This window comes from Salmo salar, chromosome ssa24 (genome assembly GCF_905237065.1).
Source record: "Salmo salar chromosome ssa24, Ssal_v3.1, whole genome shotgun sequence".
Taxonomy (NCBI): domain Eukaryota; kingdom Metazoa; phylum Chordata; class Actinopteri; order Salmoniformes; family Salmonidae; genus Salmo; species Salmo salar.
In genome coordinates this window covers 23582224-23604341 of record NC_059465.1, presented here as the reverse complement: position 1 = coordinate 23604341, position 22118 = coordinate 23582224, and the positions used below count along the sequence as shown (strand labels likewise).

General features: G+C 42.4%; 2 protein-coding genes across 16 annotated transcripts in view; one reads left to right on the top strand and one right to left on the bottom strand.

Moving 5' to 3' along the window:
• The first annotated feature begins 215 nt into the window (after window positions 1-215).
• rflna (refilin A) lies at window positions 216-14653 on the top strand. Of its 4 annotated transcripts, none has more exons than XM_014171814.2 (4): window positions 216-422; window positions 690-1059; window positions 8258-8367; window positions 12434-14653. In XM_014171814.2, the coding sequence occupies exons 2-4, from the start codon at window positions 844-846 to the stop codon at window positions 12765-12767; spliced, it is 660 nt and encodes a 219-aa protein (XP_014027289.1). In that variant the 5' UTR covers window positions 216-422; window positions 690-843; the 3' UTR covers window positions 12768-14653. The 4 variants fall into 4 exon arrangements, with proteins under 4 accessions (XP_014027289.1, XP_014027292.1, XP_014027291.1 ...); XM_014171817.2 differs by having other exon boundaries at window positions 220-422; window positions 833-1059; XM_014171816.2 differs by having other exon boundaries at window positions 223-568; window positions 833-1059.
• A 3885-nt stretch (window positions 14654-18538) lies between these two features.
• Window positions 18539-22118, bottom strand: part of ncor2 (nuclear receptor corepressor 2) — a 199820-nt gene continuing 196240 nt past the window's right edge. For all 12 annotated transcript variants that reach the window (XM_045707170.1, XM_045707179.1, XM_045707178.1 and 9 more), the window contains one exon: window positions 18539-22093. In XM_045707170.1, coding sequence (XP_045563126.1) covers window positions 21912-22093 — 182 coding nt within the window. In that variant the 3' untranslated portion in view covers window positions 18539-21911. The remainder of the gene's footprint in view (window positions 22094-22118) is intronic.

Sequence of the window (22118 nt, the reverse complement as noted above, 5' to 3'; positions counted from 1 at the left end):
GGCCGTCATTGTAAATAAGAATTTGTTATTAACTGACTTGCCTAGTTAAATAAAGGTTACATTTAAAAAAGGTTACATTTATATATATATCTATTATAATAGTGTAGTATCAGTCACAGAGCCCCAACTAACCTGGGAGGAGCAGTGCGGACGTGCTCGCCCTGTCGATTGTGCCTGGAACTGATCCAGATCACCAGGGCTGGATTGGCTCCAGGTGCAAAAAAAGCTGGCAGGCACATTGAAGAGGGACCTCTCCAAGATCCGGCTGTTCAGTTCAGCGCAGAGCAGACAGTCGGCTTGTAGCTGCCAGATAGACTGCTGCGTTACAGTGGGATAAAGTCATATTGTTTTATATGACTTCCATTGCTTTCTGGAACGTATTTGAATCGAGAATGGACGATAGAGTGACGATATAATTTCTGGTTAGTTGTCAGGGAGTTTCCGGAATTTGCTTTCAGTTTCTTGCTTGTCAATGATTTATTATTTGAGAGTATTTGTTTGGGATGACATACTGTTTACCGACCGTCTGATGGAGATAAAACTGTTAGGCTATAATAACAAATCAAAGGTTTGTGAATTAGGGCTATAGCCTACTGGCACAGCGTGTGATTAGTGTGTGGCAAATTCAAGTTATGGTTTTATAATGTAATGACAATATTCTAATATTATTTTCAAATGTGTTATTTTAGAAATCTGTTTTGAATGAAGAATTTGAACAGGGATTGCCCATCTCCGAATGACGGGATTTGTGCGCATTTTGGGTTGCAGTCATTCAAGAAAATTGGTTGGCTCGTCATCGCCTTGAGTGACTTTGCTTGGTTTTTGTTTTGAGCTCTCCCAGAAATGGTGGGGCACCTACATTTACAAGCTATGGATGACAGTCTGAAAGGAAAGAATCGGGAGGGACTGCTTGACAGTCCGGATTCGGGACTCCCTCCGAGTCCAAGTCCGCCCTTCTATTCGCTGTCCCCCGGTCTGCTCGAGTCGCGCTCCGGGAGTTGTACGACGCCAGTCGAGAACCATGGATACTATAAAAAGGAGAGCAAAGAAGGCAAACTGGTAAGCAACAATTGATCATGTGTTTTGATAGCTTACAAGTGCCGCTGGCTCTGCGCATTGTGCGCAACAAGTGCGCAATTCTGAATTTAAAAAAAAAACTGAAATTGTTTGAGCAAGACAAGAAGGAATTGCAGCTATGTACTCTCCGATTGACTTTATTGTTAAACCATGTGTCCGTCATGGTAGTATGTAAACTGTTTTGTTTTTAACAGATACATGAATTTGCACATTTCTTACTCCTAAACATCTGGTTTTCCTCTTACTGTTGGAATTTCACTGGTGCAGCGCATAGGCCTAGTCATTTTCTGATTCAGTATTATCATTCGAAATCATATAGTTGAATGAATTCTGACATGTCTTGATGATTGCTTGGATTCAGGTTCATTAATCTCAAACAATAATAAACAAGTTTATGGATAAATTATTGATAGGCCTCAGATCAGACATCTAGGATGTCTGATCATCAAGTCCTATAGGCTACAAGTATTATGTGTTATAATACTTGTAGGTATTATGTGTTATAATACTTGTAGGTATTATGTGTTATAATACTTGTAGGTATTATGTGTTATAATACTTGTAGGTAATATGTTTTATAATACTTGTAGGTAATATGTTTTATAATACCTGTAGGTAATATGTGTTATAATACCTGTAGGTAATATGTGTTATAATACCTGTAGGTAATATGTGTTATAATACCTGTAGGTAATATGTGTTATAATACCTGTAGGTATTATGTATTATAATACTTGTAGGTATTATGTATTATAATACTTGTAGGTATTATGTGTTATAATACTTGTAGGTATTATGTGTTATAATACTTGTAGGTATTATGTGTTATAATACTTGTAGGTATTATGTGTTATAATACTTGTAGCCTATAGGACTGGATGAAATAGAACCAATGGGCTAGCTTTCTCTCATTTCTGTGTTAAAATGGATTCAATTGTTTGTGATGATTTTGTCATTTGTAATAATTAACTTCTCACTGCAGAAACCCCAAGAGAAGCAGCGTCCAAAACACCCTCTCTGTTAATGTTCCATGAAAGGGATAAGCATCAACCTGGGTTATTTCCAATTCTTTTGATATGTTCTTGCCTCTTGAGTGAATATTTAACAATACTTAAGAGTCACTGAGGAATGTTACAAGAGTCACAGCGGATGTCAAACATCTCTCTCTGTCTGTCCCATTCGTGATGGAATAGTTTGCAAGTTCATTGGCAGCCCAGGGTTGAAGTCACCAATAGAAACAAACAGAACTCTAGGTCAATGTGTAAACACTTTAACCTTGTGAGTGTGTGTGGCGGTAGCAAAGGAAATGGGTGAGGGGACAAAACAGAGTGTGATTGTGATTATATCTGATTAGTTCCTTGGGTCTGTTGTGGTCTCCATTACTGACAACTCTCAGGTTAATACCCTCTTGTCGACCACACTGCTCATGCAGCATATTACACTATAACCTGGCTTTACCCTTTCACTGCAGCCAACGCCAGCTTGGAAACCAGACAGCCCATATAGGCACATACTTCGGCTTGAAATCCCCAATAAATAGATAGTGTGAATAGTGCCTCACGTGGGAGAGGACACACATTTGATTTATTATTATTTGATCAAGAAATGCAATTTGTGTAATGTTGGTTAGAAATAATAACAGTTGTATCAATCGTTTGCTATGATTTGAGTGAAGTGTAGTAATCCCACTGAGGAAAAAGGTAATTTATATTTAAAAAATAGTTACCAAGGCACCCCTAATTTAACTATCAAAGGAACATGTTCATACAGGTCTAGATGGCATTTATTTGTGCTTTTAGAGGGAAGCCAGCAGCCAACTTCACATACAGTACAATACAGTAGATGGAAGTTGCGTGACACTGGTTTGTTGAGGCCTGAAAGGGAGAGATATGGTCCTAATCCCCTGGATGTGGGGACTGGTGGAGCTCCCCTGCTTTGTGGTTTCCCTTCAAAACAGAAACTTTGATTGGGGCTGATTCTGCTTGTGGTTCCAACACCTTTAATGGGATTGTATATGTATGGAAAAATATATATCTTCCATTAGAAAAGGCTGGCAAAGCATTTTTTTTGTGGGAGTTTGAGCTATTTTCTTTTATATACAGTATGTGCATGCTTGGCACTGGCAGTAGGCAGACATGCATGCACTTGCAGAAAACTTGACAAGCAGCATATCAGATGAAAGGAGGTTGTCAATGGAGGGGTGAGCAGGTTCAACAGTATCCCCTTGGATAGACATTTATTTGTATCACAGTCAAACTCCTGCTTTATATTCTGGTTATTAAATGGTTTATTACACTGTTATAGCTTCATATGGGGGGAGGCTGAGAGTCCCTCTCACCAGTCAGTGTTCTGGCCCAGTCAAGGAGCACTATAACTATCCCTGCATTAGTGTATAGGACAGAAAGGAGACTCGTGTTGTGAGTCATCTGGTGCTTATTCCAGCTTTAGTGTTGACATTGATAGTGATGCTGGAGTTTGAGGACATCTACTATACTCAGTCAGAAGTTAACTGTGTGATGATGATGGGCAGTTTTTCCTTACTCCAGGTCCTCGTGATCTACCTCGAGTGTGTGAGAGAGTTGCTCTTTGTCTGAGTGTGTATTGTACTGTATGTAGTGTTATGCTTAGCTGCACACCACGTCGACTAGGTGGGTAGAGAAGTGCTTCCGGGAGAATGAGTTCCGTATGTGTGCAGCTGCCTGGGTACTTTAGATTAGGGATTAACATTTTCCCGAAGATCTACCAAATTTCAATACGGGGAATAAGTTATATTTATCCCGAAAGTCCCGGGAAATACCACAAAAATTGGAAGTGCTCATTTAAAACCAAGATATGGTTACTATGCCAGGGTTCTCGCAAAATAAGATTGTCACTGCGCCACATTTCCGGCTTGGCTGTGCCACTATGTAAATATTTCACAGCAAGTGAAACTAATGCTAACGATATAGTAACTTTGATCGCCAACGACATTGTTGTTAATTGCGAAACAGGCCGTTCATAAATTCCGAGCGTTATCATGTTCCTAAATTAATTCAGCGAATTTCAGCAGTAGGCCTAGGCTACTGCATATGGACAAAGCGCGCTCGGGACTCACAGAGCGCACCCCGAGTAGGCTATAGCGTTATCGAATCATACAAACTTTGTAACGGCAGTCAAATAAAAGTCAAATGACCAAGCTTGCTAGATAACCTCCAACGAATGACAGAATATCTCCTATTTGGCAAAATCGAGTTAATAATTATACAGACCAGCTAATAAATAACGGGGACATGAAGAGAGGACATTGATAAAATATCTAGGTATCTTAACGGGGACCAACTCAAAAAATATATATCTACTCTCATACCGTTTGGTGATCACACATTCTCTACCAAAGCTCTCATATGGGCAGCAATATGAGACAACGCAAAGAAGTGGGGGAAATGTTATAGGCCTATTTTGACATAGGCTACATAGGCGAGACGTGCTTTGACAAGGCTACCTATGGATTACAATATAAAGTTAGTCATTTTCATGCGAGAAGTAGTCAGGATTGGGGTTTCAGTGGGATTGTGATGATAGGAAAATAGCTCTATATAAGGCTATATAAGACTACTACTCGAGTCAATAGATAAATTATACTATTGAAGTAGGTTACATTATTGCATGCTAAATGTTTCTAGTCAGTGATAGATGAGCAAACGAATAAATGAGCTACCACTTCCACTGGTCCAGCCAGAGTTCAATTAACCAAATATACAGACAGAGATTCAGTGAAGCAAAATCACAATGATTGATTATCAGACAAGTCACATGCTTTTTGGTCGGGAGTTGGACAGGCTACTACACGAGAGAAGAGCAACATCCACGTGTAGGCCGATAACATGCTAGTAAAATGTTCTTATCAACTAATATATGAGCAAACTAGAATAAAGAGTATCATTAGCACTCACCTCAATTTAGCTAACATGTCCCCAGCCTAATTGTTACCAAATATCCAAACGGAAATCAGTGAAAACTAAAATGTGACATTGATTGATTTATCAACAAGTGTCCCGACGGCTTGTCTCAAAAAAGCTCGATGGCGCTGTCCCAATCAAAACGGTGCTGAAATTATAACTATTGCTAAGAATTTATATAACGGTTGGATATGACTTTCGAACTTTCAGTATAAGCAAGAATTTGATACATGCCTTCAATTGTATTAGCCTACTTTATTCCAATATTTTTATAATTAGTTGATCATAACTAAACTGAGTTTTTCTCACCGCTTTTGTTTCCTTGTCTCTACTCCAGTTTAAATCAATATAGCTTACTGTTTTCTAGAAATCAGGCTTTTTGTGGGGGGTTCGGTCTCATTTAATTTTTGTTATGTTGGACCAGGCCTGGGCTTCAGCTCACCGGGCTTGGGTAGGACCGGGATCACATTTTCAGTTCTAATGAGAACTCTAAAATGCATTCGGATCTTGTGTGCAGTCCAGCAATGTCAATTATGCGTGTGCTTTCAATTATGGCGACTTTGTGTGCTATATATGCTAGGCTAAAGGCTTCCATGTGACAACCTGTTTGTATAATGTGCTATGTGTGTGTTTTGTGGAAATGCTGTAGTGCGACATTGGGTGAAAATTGAATTTCCCTTGTCATTACATTTCTTTCGGGAAATGTGAAGAGTGGTCCCGGGACAGTCCCGCGATTCAGGTTGCCAATGTTAATCCCTACTGTAGCTCCTAGCCTGGAGCCCACCTACCATTCACAAGTGTTTACACTTTCAAAGGCTGCCAACATATTCATTCCCCTGGAAAAACAGCGAGGGTGCTGTTCCTGCCAGAGCACAGAAGACATGCCAATCACACTCGTTTAATATGATGATGCCAGGAGCACACAGTGGAAAATTAATGACTTTGCAGATGAAGGTAGATTTACAGAGATTAACAGCAATGAGGGTAGCATGGTTATTGGTTATACTAGCTCTCATCTGAGTGAGAGTGATATACTCAGCAGAGCTGAAGTTGCAAGCTGGGGTACAGTTCAGCCTACAGAGTGAGGTTTTGTCCGGTTCCAATTAGGGGGTTCGGGTAAAACGAGCTGTGTGCTGCACAGTGAAATGAGTGGCAACTCTGCTGTGCCTGTTCTGACCTGTCCCAAGAGCAATTGTATGTGCAGCCAAACCTTAATATGTGACAACTTTCCTCGATCTACCCTTTGTAATGACAGAGAGAGAAAGAGAGGCAGAGAAAGAGAGCTGGTGGGAACAGAATGATATAGCTGATTCAGGAAGTGTGTGTTTGGAGAGATCCTGTTATTACACATAAAAGTGTTAGTTGGACGTCTTGGACTCACAACGAAACGTATTGTCTGGATGGCATTATGACTAGATGTCATCCGTGCGTGCCTCTGGGCTAAGACAGCAGCACTGTATAGACTTGGCAAAGGATTTAGAATTTGCTAATTGGTTCCAGAAGCAGTAGCTAAAGTGTAGGGGTTTGTGCCTATTACTTTATTGGTCTCTAGGCAGACGGTGGGACAGGACAGCAGAGTCCCTATGCAGAGGCCTTCTCATAGGGTCTTTCTCAGTCAGAATGCTGGGTGTAACAGGTGAACCAAGTCTGGAGCATAGGGAAGATCTAACACTGACTAGACTGTATTTCACTCTATGATGACATGATCTAACCCGTTTGTCAGACTCAGCCGTATGTGAGACAGTTGTTTTAACCTTTATTTAACTAGGCAAGTCAGTTAAGTTCCAATTCTTATTTACAATGAAGACCTACTGGGGAGCAGTGGGTTAACTGCCTTGTTCAGGTGCAGAACGACCTTGTCAGCTCAGGGATTCGATCCAGCAGCCTTTCAGTTACTGGCCCAACGCTCTAACCACTAGGCTACCTGCCGCCTGCCGCTCTAACCACTAGGCTACCTGCCGCTCTAACCACTAGGCTACCTGCCACCTGCCGCTCTAACCACTAGGCTACCTGCCGCCTGCTGTGCTAACCACTAGGCTACCTGCCGCCTGCTGTGCTAACCACTAGGCTACCTGCCGCTCTAACCACTAGGCTACCTGCTGCTCTAACCACTAGGCTACCTGCCGCTCTAACCACTAGGCTACCTGCCGCTCTAACCACTAGGCTACCTGCCGCTCTAACCACTAGGCTACCTGCCGCCTGCCGCTCTAACCACTAGGCTACCTGCCGCCTGCCGCTCTAACCACTAGGCTACCTGCCGCTTTAACCACTAGGCTACCTGCCGCCTGCCACTCTAACCACTAGGCTACATACTCTGATGAGATGCATACAGTACGTACCATAAGGTTGACAACACTGACCACAAGGCTTCATTCATTTACAGTCAATTGAAATCCAATTAACCGAAACATGTATGTGACCTCTCTGGGACAGTGTTGTGTTGTGTTGTGTTGTACAGACAGACAGACAGGACAGACAGACAGGACAGACAGACAGACAGACAGGACAGACAGTAGCCTCTCTCCTGTCCTGGTCAGCCATGTCTGCTGTTGGCTGGGCTGGTGTGTGTGTCTGGACTGCTGGCTCTCTGTGGGGTTGATTTAGTGGAGGGAGCAGAACGATTCTAATGACTTGAGCAGGTGGAGCAGTGACATTGCCCAGGTTCAGGACACAAAGAGGTGAAGGGACACTCAACTAGCCCCCTCAGCTACACAACAGGCAGACATGCTGGCTTTGTAAGTTCTTTCAGAAGCATAACACTAGGCTGCTTGGGGGCTCAGTAAAAAGAGATTTACAGCTACTGTAACAATTCATACAGCCTTGTCCCACTATGTAACTATGTGAACGAAAAAAAGTAGTGGTGTTCTGTTTGCTACTTGTTGCGTAGACATGCATCACCATTTCCTCTATCTAGCCAAGCTGTGTTCATCTATTGTAGCTGTGTTGTGTGAATGCTGGGGGAGATAACACAGGACTCCTCATGTGAGTTCCTGTCCTGTTATAGGTGGATTCAGAGCCTGCATCTTTGCATTAGGTAGAGAGCACTACTAGTGGGATCTCGCAGGACAGTCTGTGATGACACCTACTCTTGCCTGTAGAATGGATTCTGCCAGCTCACTTCCCTCACCTGCCAGCTCACTTCCCCTCACCACTAGTAGGTTTGTTTTTACACATTAACAGGGGGTAAAGTGATGGATTTATATGAATGGCCTGCCTAACCACATACCTCTATCCTCCCCTAGCTGCCGTACCTTCTCCTGAACTCAACGGGGACGGACCCGAGGGCACGCATGTACCCTGTGTTCTTTGGGGAGAGCATCGAGGTCAACCCAAAACCTGAAACAGAGATCAAGTGAGTGACCCTTCACCAAACTACATACAGAATGGGTTGTTATTAATAGTAGGGCTGTGACAGTCATGGAATTTTGGATGACGGTAATTGGCCAGCCAAATGACCGCGTTCACCGTAATAACCGTTCGAATAGCATTTCTTTCAAAAAATATCTATATACAGTACCAGTCAAAAGTTTGGACACACCTACTCATTCAAGGGCTTTCTTTATTTTTACTATTATCAACATTCTAGAATAATAGTGAAGACATCAAAACTATAAAATAACACATATGGAATCATATTGTAAGCAAAAAAGTGTTAAACTCAAAATATATTTATATTCTTCAAAAGTAGCCATCCTTGATGACAGCTTTGCACATTCTTGGCATTCTCTCAACCAGCTTCATGAGGTAGTCACCTGCAATGCTTTTCCAACAGTCTTGAAGGAGGTCACACATATGCTGAGAAACTTGTTGGCTGCTTTTCCTTCACTCTGCGGTCCAACTCATCCCAAACCATCTCAATTGGGTTGAGGTTGGGTGATTGTGGAAGCTAGGTCATCTGATGCAGCACTCCATCACACTCCTTCTTGGTCAAATAGTCCTTACATAGCCTGGAGGTGTGTTTTGGGTCATTGTCCTGTTGAAAAACAAATGATAGTCCCACTAAGCGCAAACCAGATGGGATGGCGTATCGCTGGAGAATGCTCTGGTAGCTATGCTGGTAAAGTGTGCCTTGAATTCTAAATAAATCAGAGTGTCACCAGCAAAGCACCCCCACACCATCACACCTCCTCCTCCATGCTTCACGGTGGGAACCACACATGCGGAGATCATCCGTTCAGCTACTCTGTGTCTCACAAAGACACTGGTTGGAACCAAAAATCTCAAATTCTGACTCATCAGACCAAAGGACAGATTTCCACCGGTCGAATGTCCATTGCTCGTGTTTCTTTGAACGGGGTGTGGTGGTGGGTGCCAGGCGCACCGGTTTGTGTTAAGTGTGTTGAAGTGATCAACAAGAAGAGGTCGAAGAAGATTCAGAATAAGTAAATGACGACCAACAAAGTCTAATGACACCATTAAAATATATATCAATGTGTCTCAATGTCATGTCTGCATTGTTCTCTAGATGGACAAGCTGAACATTCCAGTGAAATATCAGCAGCTGCTGACAGAGAATCAACTCGATGGAGCGTCTCTGGTGTATGGGCGCAGCAGTGAGATCGGACATGCCAAAAAAACACTTTCATTCAATGAGTGAGTGCATTGGTGTTCAGTCAGGCGCTTTCTTTGAGCGAAAGCTAACCCACACACGTGTGTGCGGAATAAATAAAATAAAAAATAAATAAAAAGTAGTTACATAATAAAACGTCTTTTTGTAAATAAAAAAAAAACACTTATTTTATAAGCTTTTACAAGTCTCTTCTTCTTATTGGTGTCCTTTTGTAATGGTTTCTTTCCAGCAATTCGACCATGAAGGCCTGATTCACGCAGTCTCCTCTGAACAGTTGATGTTGTGATGTGTCTGTTAATTGCAATCTGAGGTGCAGTTAAAGTAATGATGGACTGTGGTTTCTCTTTGCCTATTTGAGCTGTTCTTGCCATAATATGGACTTGGTCTTTTACCAAATAGGGCTATCTTCTGTATACCCCCCTACCTTGTCACAACACATCTGATTGGCTCAAACGCATTAAGGAGGAAAGAAATTCCACAAATTAACATTTAACAAGTCACACCTGTTAATTGAAATGCATTCCACTACCTCATGAAGCTGGTTGAGAGAATGCCAAGAGTGTGCAAAGCTGTCATCAAGGCAAAGTTTTTCTACCTTGAATAATAAAATATACACTGCTCAAAAAAATAAAGGGAACACTTAAACAACACATCCTAGATCTGAATGAAATAAATAATCTTATTAAATACTTTTTTCTTTACATAGTTGAATGTGCTGACAACAAAATCACACAAAAATAATCAATGGAAATCCAATTTATCAACCCATGGAGGTCTGGATTTGGAGTCACACTCAAAATTAAAGTGGAAAACCACACTACAGGCTGATCCAACTTTGATGTAATGTCCTTAAAACAAGTCAAAATGAGGCTCAGTAGTGTGTGTGGCCTCCACGTGCCTGTATGACCTCCCTACAATGCCTGGGCATGCTCCTGATGAGGTGGCGGATGGTCTCCTGAGGGATCTCCTCCCAGACATGGACTAAAGCATCCGCCAACTCCTGGACAGTCTGTGGTGCAACGTGGCGTTGGTGGATGGAGCGAGACATGATGTCCCAGATGTGCTCAATTGGATTCAGGTCTGGGGAACGGGCGGGCCAGTCCATAGCATCAATGCCTTCCTCTTGCAGGAACTGCTGACACACTCCAGCCACATGAGGTCTAGCATTGTCTTGCATTAGGAGGAACCCAGGGCCAACCGCACCAGCATATGGTCTCACAAGGGGTCTGAGGATCTCATCTCGGTACCTAATGGCAGTCAGGCTACCTCTGGCGAGCACATGGAGGGCTGTGCGGCCCCCCAAAGAAATGCCACCCCACACCATGACTGACCCACCGCCAAACCGGTCATGCTGGAGGATGTTGTAGGCAGCAGAATGTTCTCCACGGCGTCTCCAGACTCTGTCACGTCTGTCACGTGCTCAGTGTGAACCTGCTTTCATCTGTGAAGAGCACAGGGAGCCAGTGGCGAATTTGCCAATGTTGGTGTTCTCTGGCAAATGCCAAACGTCCTGCACGGCGTTGGGCTGTAAGCACAACCCCCACATGTGGACGTCGGGCCCTCATACCACCCTCATGGAGTCTGTTTCTGACCGTTTGAGCAGACACACGGCCTCCTCCACGTCTCCTGATGTATTGGCCTGTCTCCTGGTAGCGGCTCCATGCTCTGGACACTATGCTGACAGACACAGCAAACCTTCTTGCCACAGCTCGCATTGATGTGCCATCCTGGATGAGCTGCACTACCTGAGCCACTTGTGTGGGTTGTAGACTCCGTCTCATGCTACCACTAGAGTGAAAGCACCGCCAGCATTCAAAAGTGACCAAAACATCAGCCAGGAAACATAGGAACTGAGAAGTGGTCTGTGGTCACCACCTGCTGAACCACTCCTTTATTGGGGGTGTCTTGCTAATTGCCTATAATTTCCACCTGTTGTCTATTCCATTTGCACAACAGCATGTGAAATGTATTGTCAATCAGTGTTGCTTCCTAAGTGGACAGTTTGATTTCACAGAAGTGTGATTGACTTGGAGTTACATTGTGTTGTTTAAGTGTTCCCTTTATTTTTTTGAGCAGTGTATTTTGATTTGTTTAACACTCTTTTGGTTACTACATAATTCCATATGTGTTATTTCATAGTTTTGATGTCTTCACTATTATTCTAGATTGTAGAAAATAATATAAATAAAGAAAAACCCTTGAATGTGTCCAAACTTTTGACTGGTACTGTGTATATACATTTTGACATAAAGTACATTTTATCCTCCGCTCCTGACTGCATGTGATGCCATAGAAATAGAATGAATAGAACAAGTGTCCCCATTTAAGTCAATGATGGCATAATGGGTGGACTGGCGACCATTGCAAAGCAGGAAGTAAAAGAAGGAAGTGTACCCAAATTTGTTGATTCATCTCAACTGACATCACAAAAAAACAGTCCATTGCATGAGCCACATCAGTTAACATCATTTGAATGAACATTCTACATTGCCATGGAAATGATTGCATCACAATACCAGGCAGCGATTACAAGTGTACCTATGAGTATACAAGTCAAATTGCCACACGAATGCCCGGCTGTCTGGTCTTTAGTCAGTCTGGTCTTTAGTCAGTCTGGTCTTTAGTCAGTCTGGTCTTTAGTCAGTTGATCGCCCCCCCCCCCCCAAAAGAATGATGGTCTTTATCCATAACCGTCTGTTACACAGTTATACAGTAATTGTGGCAGCCCTACTTAATAGTGCCATCTAGTGATCAGCTTCAATACCAATTATTGCTTAATCTATTACTTCATGTTTGCCCTTCAAAGTACTTCAATACTTAATCCAATGTCTTTGGTTCTACTCCCCAGGTGTAACTCTGAGGTGAAGTACGACTCGGACAAGCACTACCGGGACCAGGTGTACTGCGCTCCCGTTCCAACGGTGACGTCCTACAGCGAGACGGTCGTTGCCATGCAGAACTGCACCTGGAGGAGTTACAAGTCGCAGGTATACCTAGAGCCGCGCCAGAGGCCCCTGCACTACCAGAGCACCACCATTGTGTACCCCAAACACGCCAAGAACACTTACCGCACCACGCTCAACTACAACGCTACGGGCTCCCGCCGCTGGTTTGTCTCCACCGTCAAGCTGGAGTCCAGTGAGGACAGCAGCCCCTGCATCATCTATACAGAGGACCTCTAAACCTGATCCCAGACCTGCCTGGCTAATCCTACTGTTATGGAATGGACACACACACACACATATTGCATAATGTATTAGGGGTACTGTAGGGGAAGTACAGTGAATCACATAGGCCTTTAAAGAGCTGTACTTCATGGTTCATTATTTGTCTGAGTTGAGCGCTGCCAGTCTGTAGCCTCCTCTCATCTCCAGACACACCTTTGATAGTTGAGCATGACTAATTAAGGCTTGACGGTAGCATGTTACACATCTTGTTGGACTGTCAATATGTATTATAGAAATGACATTCAGTAATGCTCAAAAGGGAAAATGTGTGAATACACAGACAGACTCATGAAAAGCAGCCTTTGTGTAAATGATGTGGGTATTCTGAAAAGAGGGGGAAACAGAAATGCAATACTTAGAATTTGAAAGATTGGACCAAAGATTTTGTATCAAAGGAGGTTTCACCCTAGTAGTGAGTCATGTCTTTGTCTCAACCTCATCGAACTGTCAGAAAGGACTCCTGCATTAGATCTACTTCACAACTGTGCATTTTTCTCATCACAACATGTCTTGAGGATGTCATGAGCACATAATTTTCACCTCGTGATGTTAAACTCCTCTCTGCAGCTCTACTGTCTTGCTTTGACACCAAAACACATCTTTATGACATAAACTCTAGAATCTGCCTTTTTTTTGTTTGATAGACAAAGGTCTTTTAAAGTTAAATATCACATTCTCTTACCATTTTCTACAACCAATCAGAAACAGTCTTAGCAGGCCCTTAAACAGCAGGCAGACAGACAGTCAAGGTTTCTGTTATAGAATGCCTCTGGTGAAGGAGATGCTCTTTGTTGCTGCCATAACTACAACATGCCAGTTGGAAATGTCGAACTTGGATCCAGAGAGGAGGAGGGAGAGCAGAGCTAACCAGTTAATACTGTGACTAGCTGGGCAAACCTGAGGAACATTTCTGTCTGTTTTTAGACAGCTCTAACCTCCGATGTCCTGGTTGTTTGGCAGACTGGTAAACACAACCATAAAAATCCCAACAGCTACTCTCTCCAGCACACTGTTGTAATATACTGGATAAGGAAATGGGTGGCTTGGATTTATATACTGCTGTCAGGTGATTTTGTAGGAAAATAATACAGATGTAATATAGATTATTAAGAATTGCCTGATCTGGCTCACAACCTCTTTTTGTCTGTCTTATATACATATGGATTATGGAACCTGGTAAATGTTGAACTGTGTATTATGAATTCAGATTACTTAACTCAGGTTTTTTTTTTTTAATCTCTACTCTATTTCATTGAAAATGTGTATTCCCTACTTTTAATTGACATATTGAGCAATTAAAAAAAATGAAAACTGCAGTTAATGTAGGTGTTGAAAATGTACAAAGAAAGGTGTGTTTTATACACTCAAGAATATGGACAGAAGAAAGTAAGGAGAGAAAGTGAAGAGAGGCTGTGCAGTTTTATCAGTGGTTTTTGGAGGGTTTCTTGAGGGTTAAGATGTTCTGAATACTTACAATACTGAGGGTTTGAACCATAGGTATTATAGTGGCTTGCACAGAAAGATAGTTCACTGGAAAGATTGTTGTGGGTTTATGTGATGTGCAGAAGGTATCTGAGAAGTCATTATTGGTACGTTTGAGTTGATGAAAATCTAGGGGTCTGTTTTTGGTTGTTTTTCTTATTATTAAAGTTAGTGAACACTAACGGTTGATTTCGTTCTTGTAAAATACTTTCCTGTTGTATATGTGGTATTGAGGCGTTCTCTTTATATTTTTGTATATTTTCTGTCAATCATCTTTTTTTGTTTTGGACAAGAGAAAATAATTTAAAAAGACAAATGTATATCTTAATTGAATAAAAAACTAAATTCCAAAACACAAAGTGCACTATGGCCTCTTGTATTCTCAGTATTTTATTTTCAGCAGATTAAAAGAGCCTTAGAGCCTGGAACACAAAGCTGCAGTATTGACACCCTGACTTAAATTCACAGCAGCATTCCCATGGCTTCTCTAAAGTTAAAGATAGGGCCAGGAAGAAACAATCCATACAGCCCCTCTGTTATTAAAGACAGGCCATTATTTTAATGTTGTGTTCACCACAAAGGAAAGGAATATCATTTATCCAGCAGCAGCACAGGAAAAAGGAAGTTCCCCAGACATAGAGCGCCAGGGAAAAGGTCACATTAAATGTGGCGCAACTACTTAACTGTTGAAGGTTCTGCCCTGCCTCACACTTCAGGAGTAAACGAGTGAGAGAAGGAGAGGAAAAATGAAAATGAGAAGCTCATAGACTTGAAAGTAAAAAAGGCAGAACTTTCCCCAGAAACACATATCAATTACAGTCAACACTTCTACAATTATCATGGTCGTTTCCAAAGCTTGAATATTTAGCATCTATAACTCAAGCACTATTCTGTCCCATGAATCCATCCTATTAATATCCAAGTGATATTAAAATAACAGCAGCTCTGCCTCTCTCGTTTGGCAGAGGGCACGTAGAAGGGTTTGGGTGTATGCCTCAGAGCCCCATGGTCTTCTCAGTAGCACAAATCCATCAGCACCTCCTTCCTCACTCTGAAGCTAATAGCACCAGACAGGATTAAGATGTCACACAGGAGCTGTGACTGGGGCTTGGGCCCAACCAAGACTTTACAACTAAATGCTCCACTCTCATTTGTTCCTCTAAAGCTACAAGGCAGTCATTTGTGAAATTGTAGCTAGTCTCAGCACAACAGAGGGACAAACATAAAACATGAGAATAGTTGGTATAACCCAGAGCGATCTATTTAGAAATAAACTCTGTTATAATCCAAAAGTGCTTCTAAAGAAAAGGAAAAGCCGCACTCTAGTAGCTCCGATGCAATCATTTTTTCACCAATGTTGACAGCAGCAGTCTTCATTTTAGCATAATCTGAAAGTGCTCCATACAAGAATTTACAATACTATTCTCCACTTCTGCTTGGAACATTCTCAGCAAATTTAAGGAACTTGACAAAAAAGTTATTTCTTGGTATTTCATTACTTTAACAGAAGGTTTCCTAAATGTTCAAACATGGTTACATAATTATTTTTTTTTTAAATGGTAATGTTCTAGGAACATTCTCTAACTGGTTTAAGAATAGTTCAGGGAACGTTAAGAAATAACGTTCTTCTGTGGGAATTTCAGTACTAAAGCATAGTGTTTCCAACAGGTTTCCTCATGGTTCTAGTTAATGTCAGATTCTCAAATTGGTCCAAGAACATTAACAACGTTCTTTTGTGACAATTTCAGTACTTCAGCATAATGTTTCCTCATGGTTCTATTTAAAGTCATGTTCTTAAATTGTTCTGAGAACGTTAAGAAAACTTTCCATAAAAACCACAAGAAAACTTTAGTAACGTTCAGAGAACTTTCTAAGAATGTTATTTAAAAACATATACATTCCCTTATTAGCATCAACAAAACTCAGGTGTGTTTGCTGTGCCCATTAATTGGCCACACTTGATCTTAATGAGTGCTTGTTTCCTTTGAAATGGAGTCTGTTTGAATCATAGAGAATGATAGAGGCCACTATTGGCCAAAAGGCCGTATTGGCATAGGCAGCACCATTGAGGGGTTCTACTATTTTAATGTGATCAACTGGGTGAGACTTCAACTTCATTGTCTGATCCCTCCAGGTGACCCTGTTGGAGTCATGTCCAACTGGGGCATCAGGAGGGATAAGCCAATTGTGAATAAAATGGTCTTTAAATTGCCTCAATGGCGCTGCCCATGCAGTCAAAAAAACACGCCATGCTAGCTCCATCCTGGTGCTGCAGTGGACTAATTCCATGTAAAGAGAACAGAAGATTATAGGTTTGAATGTCACCGATGCTGTGTCACACTAAAAAATAAATGTGGTTACATGAATGCTTAAGGAAATTAATTTCCGTATGTTCCATCTGTGCTTGGAGTAAAAAGTTAACCCAAAATAAGCTAGCAGTGTTATTAAAAGTCGAATCATCCAGTGAAAGTTGTTAATAAAACCTCACAGGAAAACATTCAAGGAACCAGAGTAAAACGTTCTTAGAACCTCCCTGCAACATAAAAATAAACGTTCCCAGAACAAGCAAAATGTAAAAAAAAAAAGAACATTCCGTTTTACCAGTCAGGAAACGCATGGCTTTGTTCGCACATCTTCTGGGTATTGTTCACCATTAACCCCTGGGGATTCAGTTCACTCATAATTGCTGGACCTCAGATCACTGCATTTAACCCCCTCATTAACCACTCATTTGATTGTCAACGTGACAGTTCTCCTCCTGTGTTTTATGGTACTTTGTTTACTGTCAGAGAAGCGGTGTGTGGCAAAGATATGCAGGCAGCTCATTGTTCCAACCACCACATCTAATAATAGGAGTCTAGCACCCACTTGTGGCGGCAGGTTTCCACTGCACTATATTATGTGGTAGCAATTTAGACTGGGATAGTTCATTTTTCTAAAACTAGATCAGCTTTAAACATACACTATGTGACCAAAAGTATGTGTACATCTGCTTGTCGAACATCTCATTCCAAAATCATGGGCATTAGTATGGAGTCAGTCCCCCCTTTGCTGCTATAACAGCCTCCACTCTTCTGGGAAGGCTTTCCACTAGATGTTGTAACATTGATGCGGGGACTAGTTTCCATTCAGCCACAAGAGCATTAGTGAGGTCGGGCACTGATGTTGGGCGATTAGGCCTGGCTCGCAGTCGGCGTTCCAATTCACCCCAAAGGTGTTCAATAGGGTTGAGGTCAATGCTCTGTGCAGGTCAGCCAAGTTCTTCCACAACAATCTTGACAAACCACTTCTGTTTGGACCTCGCTTTGCTCACAGGGGCATTGTCATGCTGAAACAAGAAAGGGCCTTCCCCAAACTGTTGCCACACGGTTGGAAACACAGAATCATCTAGAATGTCATTGCATGCTGTAGCATTAAGATTTCCCTTCACTTGAATTAAGGGGCCTAGCCCAAACCATGAAAAACAGTCCCAGACCATTACTCCTCCTCCTCTACCAAACTTCACAGTTGGCACTATGCAGTCGGTCAGGTAGCCTTCTCCTGGCTTCCACCAAAACCAGATTCGTCCGTCGGACTGCCAGATGGTGAAGCGTGATTCATCACTTCAGAGAACGCTTTTCCACTGCTCCAGAGTCCAATGGCGGCGAGCTTTACACCACTCCAGCCGATGCTCGGCCATGAAAACCCATTTCATGAAGCTCCAGACGGACAAACAGTTCCGAACAGTGATGACGTTGCTTCCAGAGGCAGTTCGGAACTCGGTAGTGAGTGTTGCAACCGAGGACAGGTGGTTTTTATGCGCTTCAGGGCTCCCATTCTTTGAGCTTGTGTGGCCTACCACTTCGAGACTGAGCCATTGTTGCTCCTAGACGTTTCCACTTCACAATAACAGCACTTACAGTTGACCGGGGCAGCTCTAGCAGGGCAGAAATTTGACAAACTGACTTGTTGGAAAGGTAGCATCCTATGACGGTGCCACGTTGAAAGTCTGAGCTCTTCAGTAAGGCCATTCTACTGCCAATGTTTGTCTATGGAGATTGGATGTCCGGGTGCTCGATTTTATACACTTGTCAGCAATATAGTGTATCTTCGGTTCTCTCATGAGATCCAAGATAGTTGTTTGCATCATATCTAGTCTTTATTTTCCCCCCTCTCAATTTAAAATAGTCTTTCTTAAAATAGCCTATTCAATTGGTGATCATACACGGCAAACAAAGTATACAGAAAGACATGAACAGCATCAGTTTCAATGGCAATAAGATTTTTATTTAAACATTAAGGCAGTGTTTTTGTTTGTTTTTTTACACTGCTATCCACAAAGCTTGCTGGTGGGCATGTAGAATTAAACAGTGTGAATAGTTTTTCTGTAAATACCAACCTTGCAGCAAGCCACATAAATATTTACATCTCTTCAGTTCTATATACAATCCTGGCTATTATACAGTGGGCTATAATTATATATTTAAAAAATCATTACGCACAATACGGTTGATCAAGGTCAACGCCACCCCCCCTCCCAGCTGTGGACAATACAGGGGTCGTATCGGCCCTTCCATTCATTTGTTTTTCCTTCCTTTTGAATCATTCCTTTCATTACCAATGAAATGCTACCTATTAGCATGGAGAGTGTCATGACCATAATCAAAGCAAGCTGTGTAAGAACGAACAGAAATGAGTGAAAAGCATAAATCATTCAAATACACATCAGTACATTTAAAAACAACTGATTATTCTCGTTTCCTCTGCTATTTACTTAGCGAACACATCTGGATATGGTTTTTGTCTTCTTGTCACGTCAAACTTTACTGTCACTTTGCTCTCCCAATGACTTCATGAATAGTCAATTGATATACAAGTAAAGACACAAACTATCTTATAATACAAAGCTGGGGTTACCTTGTAGTTGGTTGGGTCCAGTTACAAACTTTTTATTTAGCTTCACCTTGACTGATTAGATCTGAACCATGACCAATATAATAGGTAGCCAGAGTAGAAACTTTATGTAATCCAGTGAAGAGGAAGAGGAAGGAGAGTGAAAGCTGTCCAACTGTTCCACATTCATTATTAACACGTCTCCATCATGACTAACTCAACTCCCTCTCAACTAGTGGACAGGATAACACACTGCAGTGCAGTCCCTCTAAACAAGTCACACTGAGAACAGCTGTGCTTCTCTGGCTTCAACAGTCAATACAAGCCATGGACACCATCATTAAAATGGACAAAAACTTAAATCACACAAATGTAACACTAACGTTTGGACTGTTTAAACCTCATTTGAATCAGGACCATGCCAGAATATAATAGGACTGAGGGTATGTTGCCTGTAAAAACAAATTGGGCAATGTTTATATGATCGCCTTTGAAACAGCACCATTTTTACATCTTTCTTCTTGGCATTCACCTTTTATATAGCTATTGCTTAGCCTGCAAGAGGACATTCAACTTTGACCATGTCGTTGCCCATTGTCATGGTAACCTGATGTGAAAGCAGCAAGTTCTACAATCCTCAGACAGAATACACTGCTTTTCATTTCTTAACATTCACAACAGTAAGTTAGCAGCTCCCATTGTAAATCATGTGTAAGTGACAGTGACAGTTAAGCGCTAAGGCTGTGACAGATTTGGACAAAAAAAAGACATCAAAAGAAGGACATTTCATCTGCTCTTGGTATCAACATTTCCCTGCATAAACACTTATAACCCTGGCATGTAGAAAAAAAAATATTTTAAAAAATGTGCGCGTCACTTGGTAACTACTACTGTATATGTAAAATGAATGGCACTTAACACTAGGAATCTTAGAACTGTACAAAATCGGGTCTAGATAAAAATGTGCGTCTGGCCTGGTGAGGCAGAGCTCCTCTTCCTCTAGACAGTAAAAGTTCCGAGGTCAGACCGTCACAACAGGCATTCCATCCTAGAGACGGACTTCCAGCAGGCCAGCCGGGGCTCACACTACAGCCACAGCCGGCACCACCATGGTCCAAGGGGCATAGAAACATAGATGGCTTTTATTTCTCACCTATTTAATGCAAGCACATTCCAACTCTAATGCCGGGAAATTTGCCCTAAAGCAGCTTTAAGGTTGGTCTCTACCCACACTAAGCGGACTAAGTAATGTTTCACTAGCTGTGATTGTCGCTTGAGTGCGGGAATACTAAATCATGTATGTGGCAAGACCAAAAGAAACAGATGTTAGAGGAGGAGGACACTTCTATTAGTAGGATTCTACACTCTTCTTCTTGAGTCCATTCTCACCTGCCCGAAACACACATTCTTAAAAATGCCATTGTGAACAGATTGACAACTAAGTGCTTAACATCCAAAAACAGTCTCAACAAACACATAGACATGATTCATATACAAAGAGTGAGAAAGTGTCACTTGTCTCTTAGTGCCATCCATCACACCCACAGTCCACTCTCTCTATTGGATGCCTGGAGACCATACGCCGCCACCGTCCTCCAATAAAATGTCAAATGTATGATGACATCATCAGCAATGGGCATCATGTATACCCTGTTAACCAATGATATAACCCTCCCACGTACCCCCCAAGATAAATCGTTGCAAATAAGAAACAATAACTGACACCATCAAAATTCACCATAAAAAGTACTAACGGTCTCAGCTCACTTTCAAACACAAGACTGGACTGACTTGATTTAAAAAGGAGAAAACTAAATAATAAACAAGGGAAAACAATGTGTTTTTTTCCCTCCTGTCCATCATCTGATAGTGGTAGAAATGCACCGTCCGTCTGCACAGTGTCCACTGTAATGTACTGTACTCTACTGCACTGTACTGTACTCCCACTGCACAATGACATGGGTCAGTGAAGGAGTCCACTTCCCTAGCAGACCTCTCCATGCAGAGCTCTGTGTGGTTAACTCCGTGTCCATGGGGTCATTGGCAGAAAGAATGAGAGATGGAGATGGTCAGTGGAGGCAGCAGGCTTCTCCAAGTTGAAGCCCTGCTCACAGAGCCCAGACAGAGTAGAGCAGGATTCCTGTACAACAGAGGACACATCCATCCTTGTCCAGGGCCAGTGAATCCATCAACAGGTCAGATTAAAACACATGAGCATCAGACTATGTGGCCGTATCAAGTCCCTTCCACAATCCGTAGAAGACACTAGAAACCTACACAAAAAAGTGAGTGAATTGATGTGTCTGTATTGATAAGGCCAGCAAGAGGGGGGAAAAGCAAGTAAAAAACAAGTGATTTGTCCTTTAGAGTAGTCCTGGAGTGAGTGTATACACACAAACACCAACACACACACACTCACTGAGCAGCAGTGTTTCAGCACACCACCATCAGCGCTTGAGATGCTCAGTCAGCAGTGTGAGATGGGAGGCTAAGAGGTCACTCCTTTCCTGGGTGGAGAGTGTAGAGTGGGGTGGAGAGTGTAGAGTGGGTTGGAGAGTGTAGAGTGGTGTGTGTGTGTGTGTGTGTCTGCAGCAGCCGTGGAGGTGGTTGATAGTTGGCAGGTGCTGTTCTGTTCCATGGCAGGGTCTCTCACTCGCTGTCATACAGGGTCTCTCACTCGCTGTCAGACAGGGTCTCTCACTCGCTGTCAGACAGGGTCTCTCACTCGCTGTCAGACAGGGTCTCTCACTCGCTGTCAGACAGGGTCTCGTACTGAGAACACAACAGGGGCTTAGGTTCCTCCTCCCAGGCCCGCCCCTGCCCCAGACCCTGGGCCCCTAGCTGGCCAGAGGAGGGGGATGGCGCTGACACCGGCATGCCACCGGGGAAACGCATGGTCAGGGGGTTACATGGGAAGGGAGTGGGGCCTGCAGGAGGAAGAACAGCAACAAT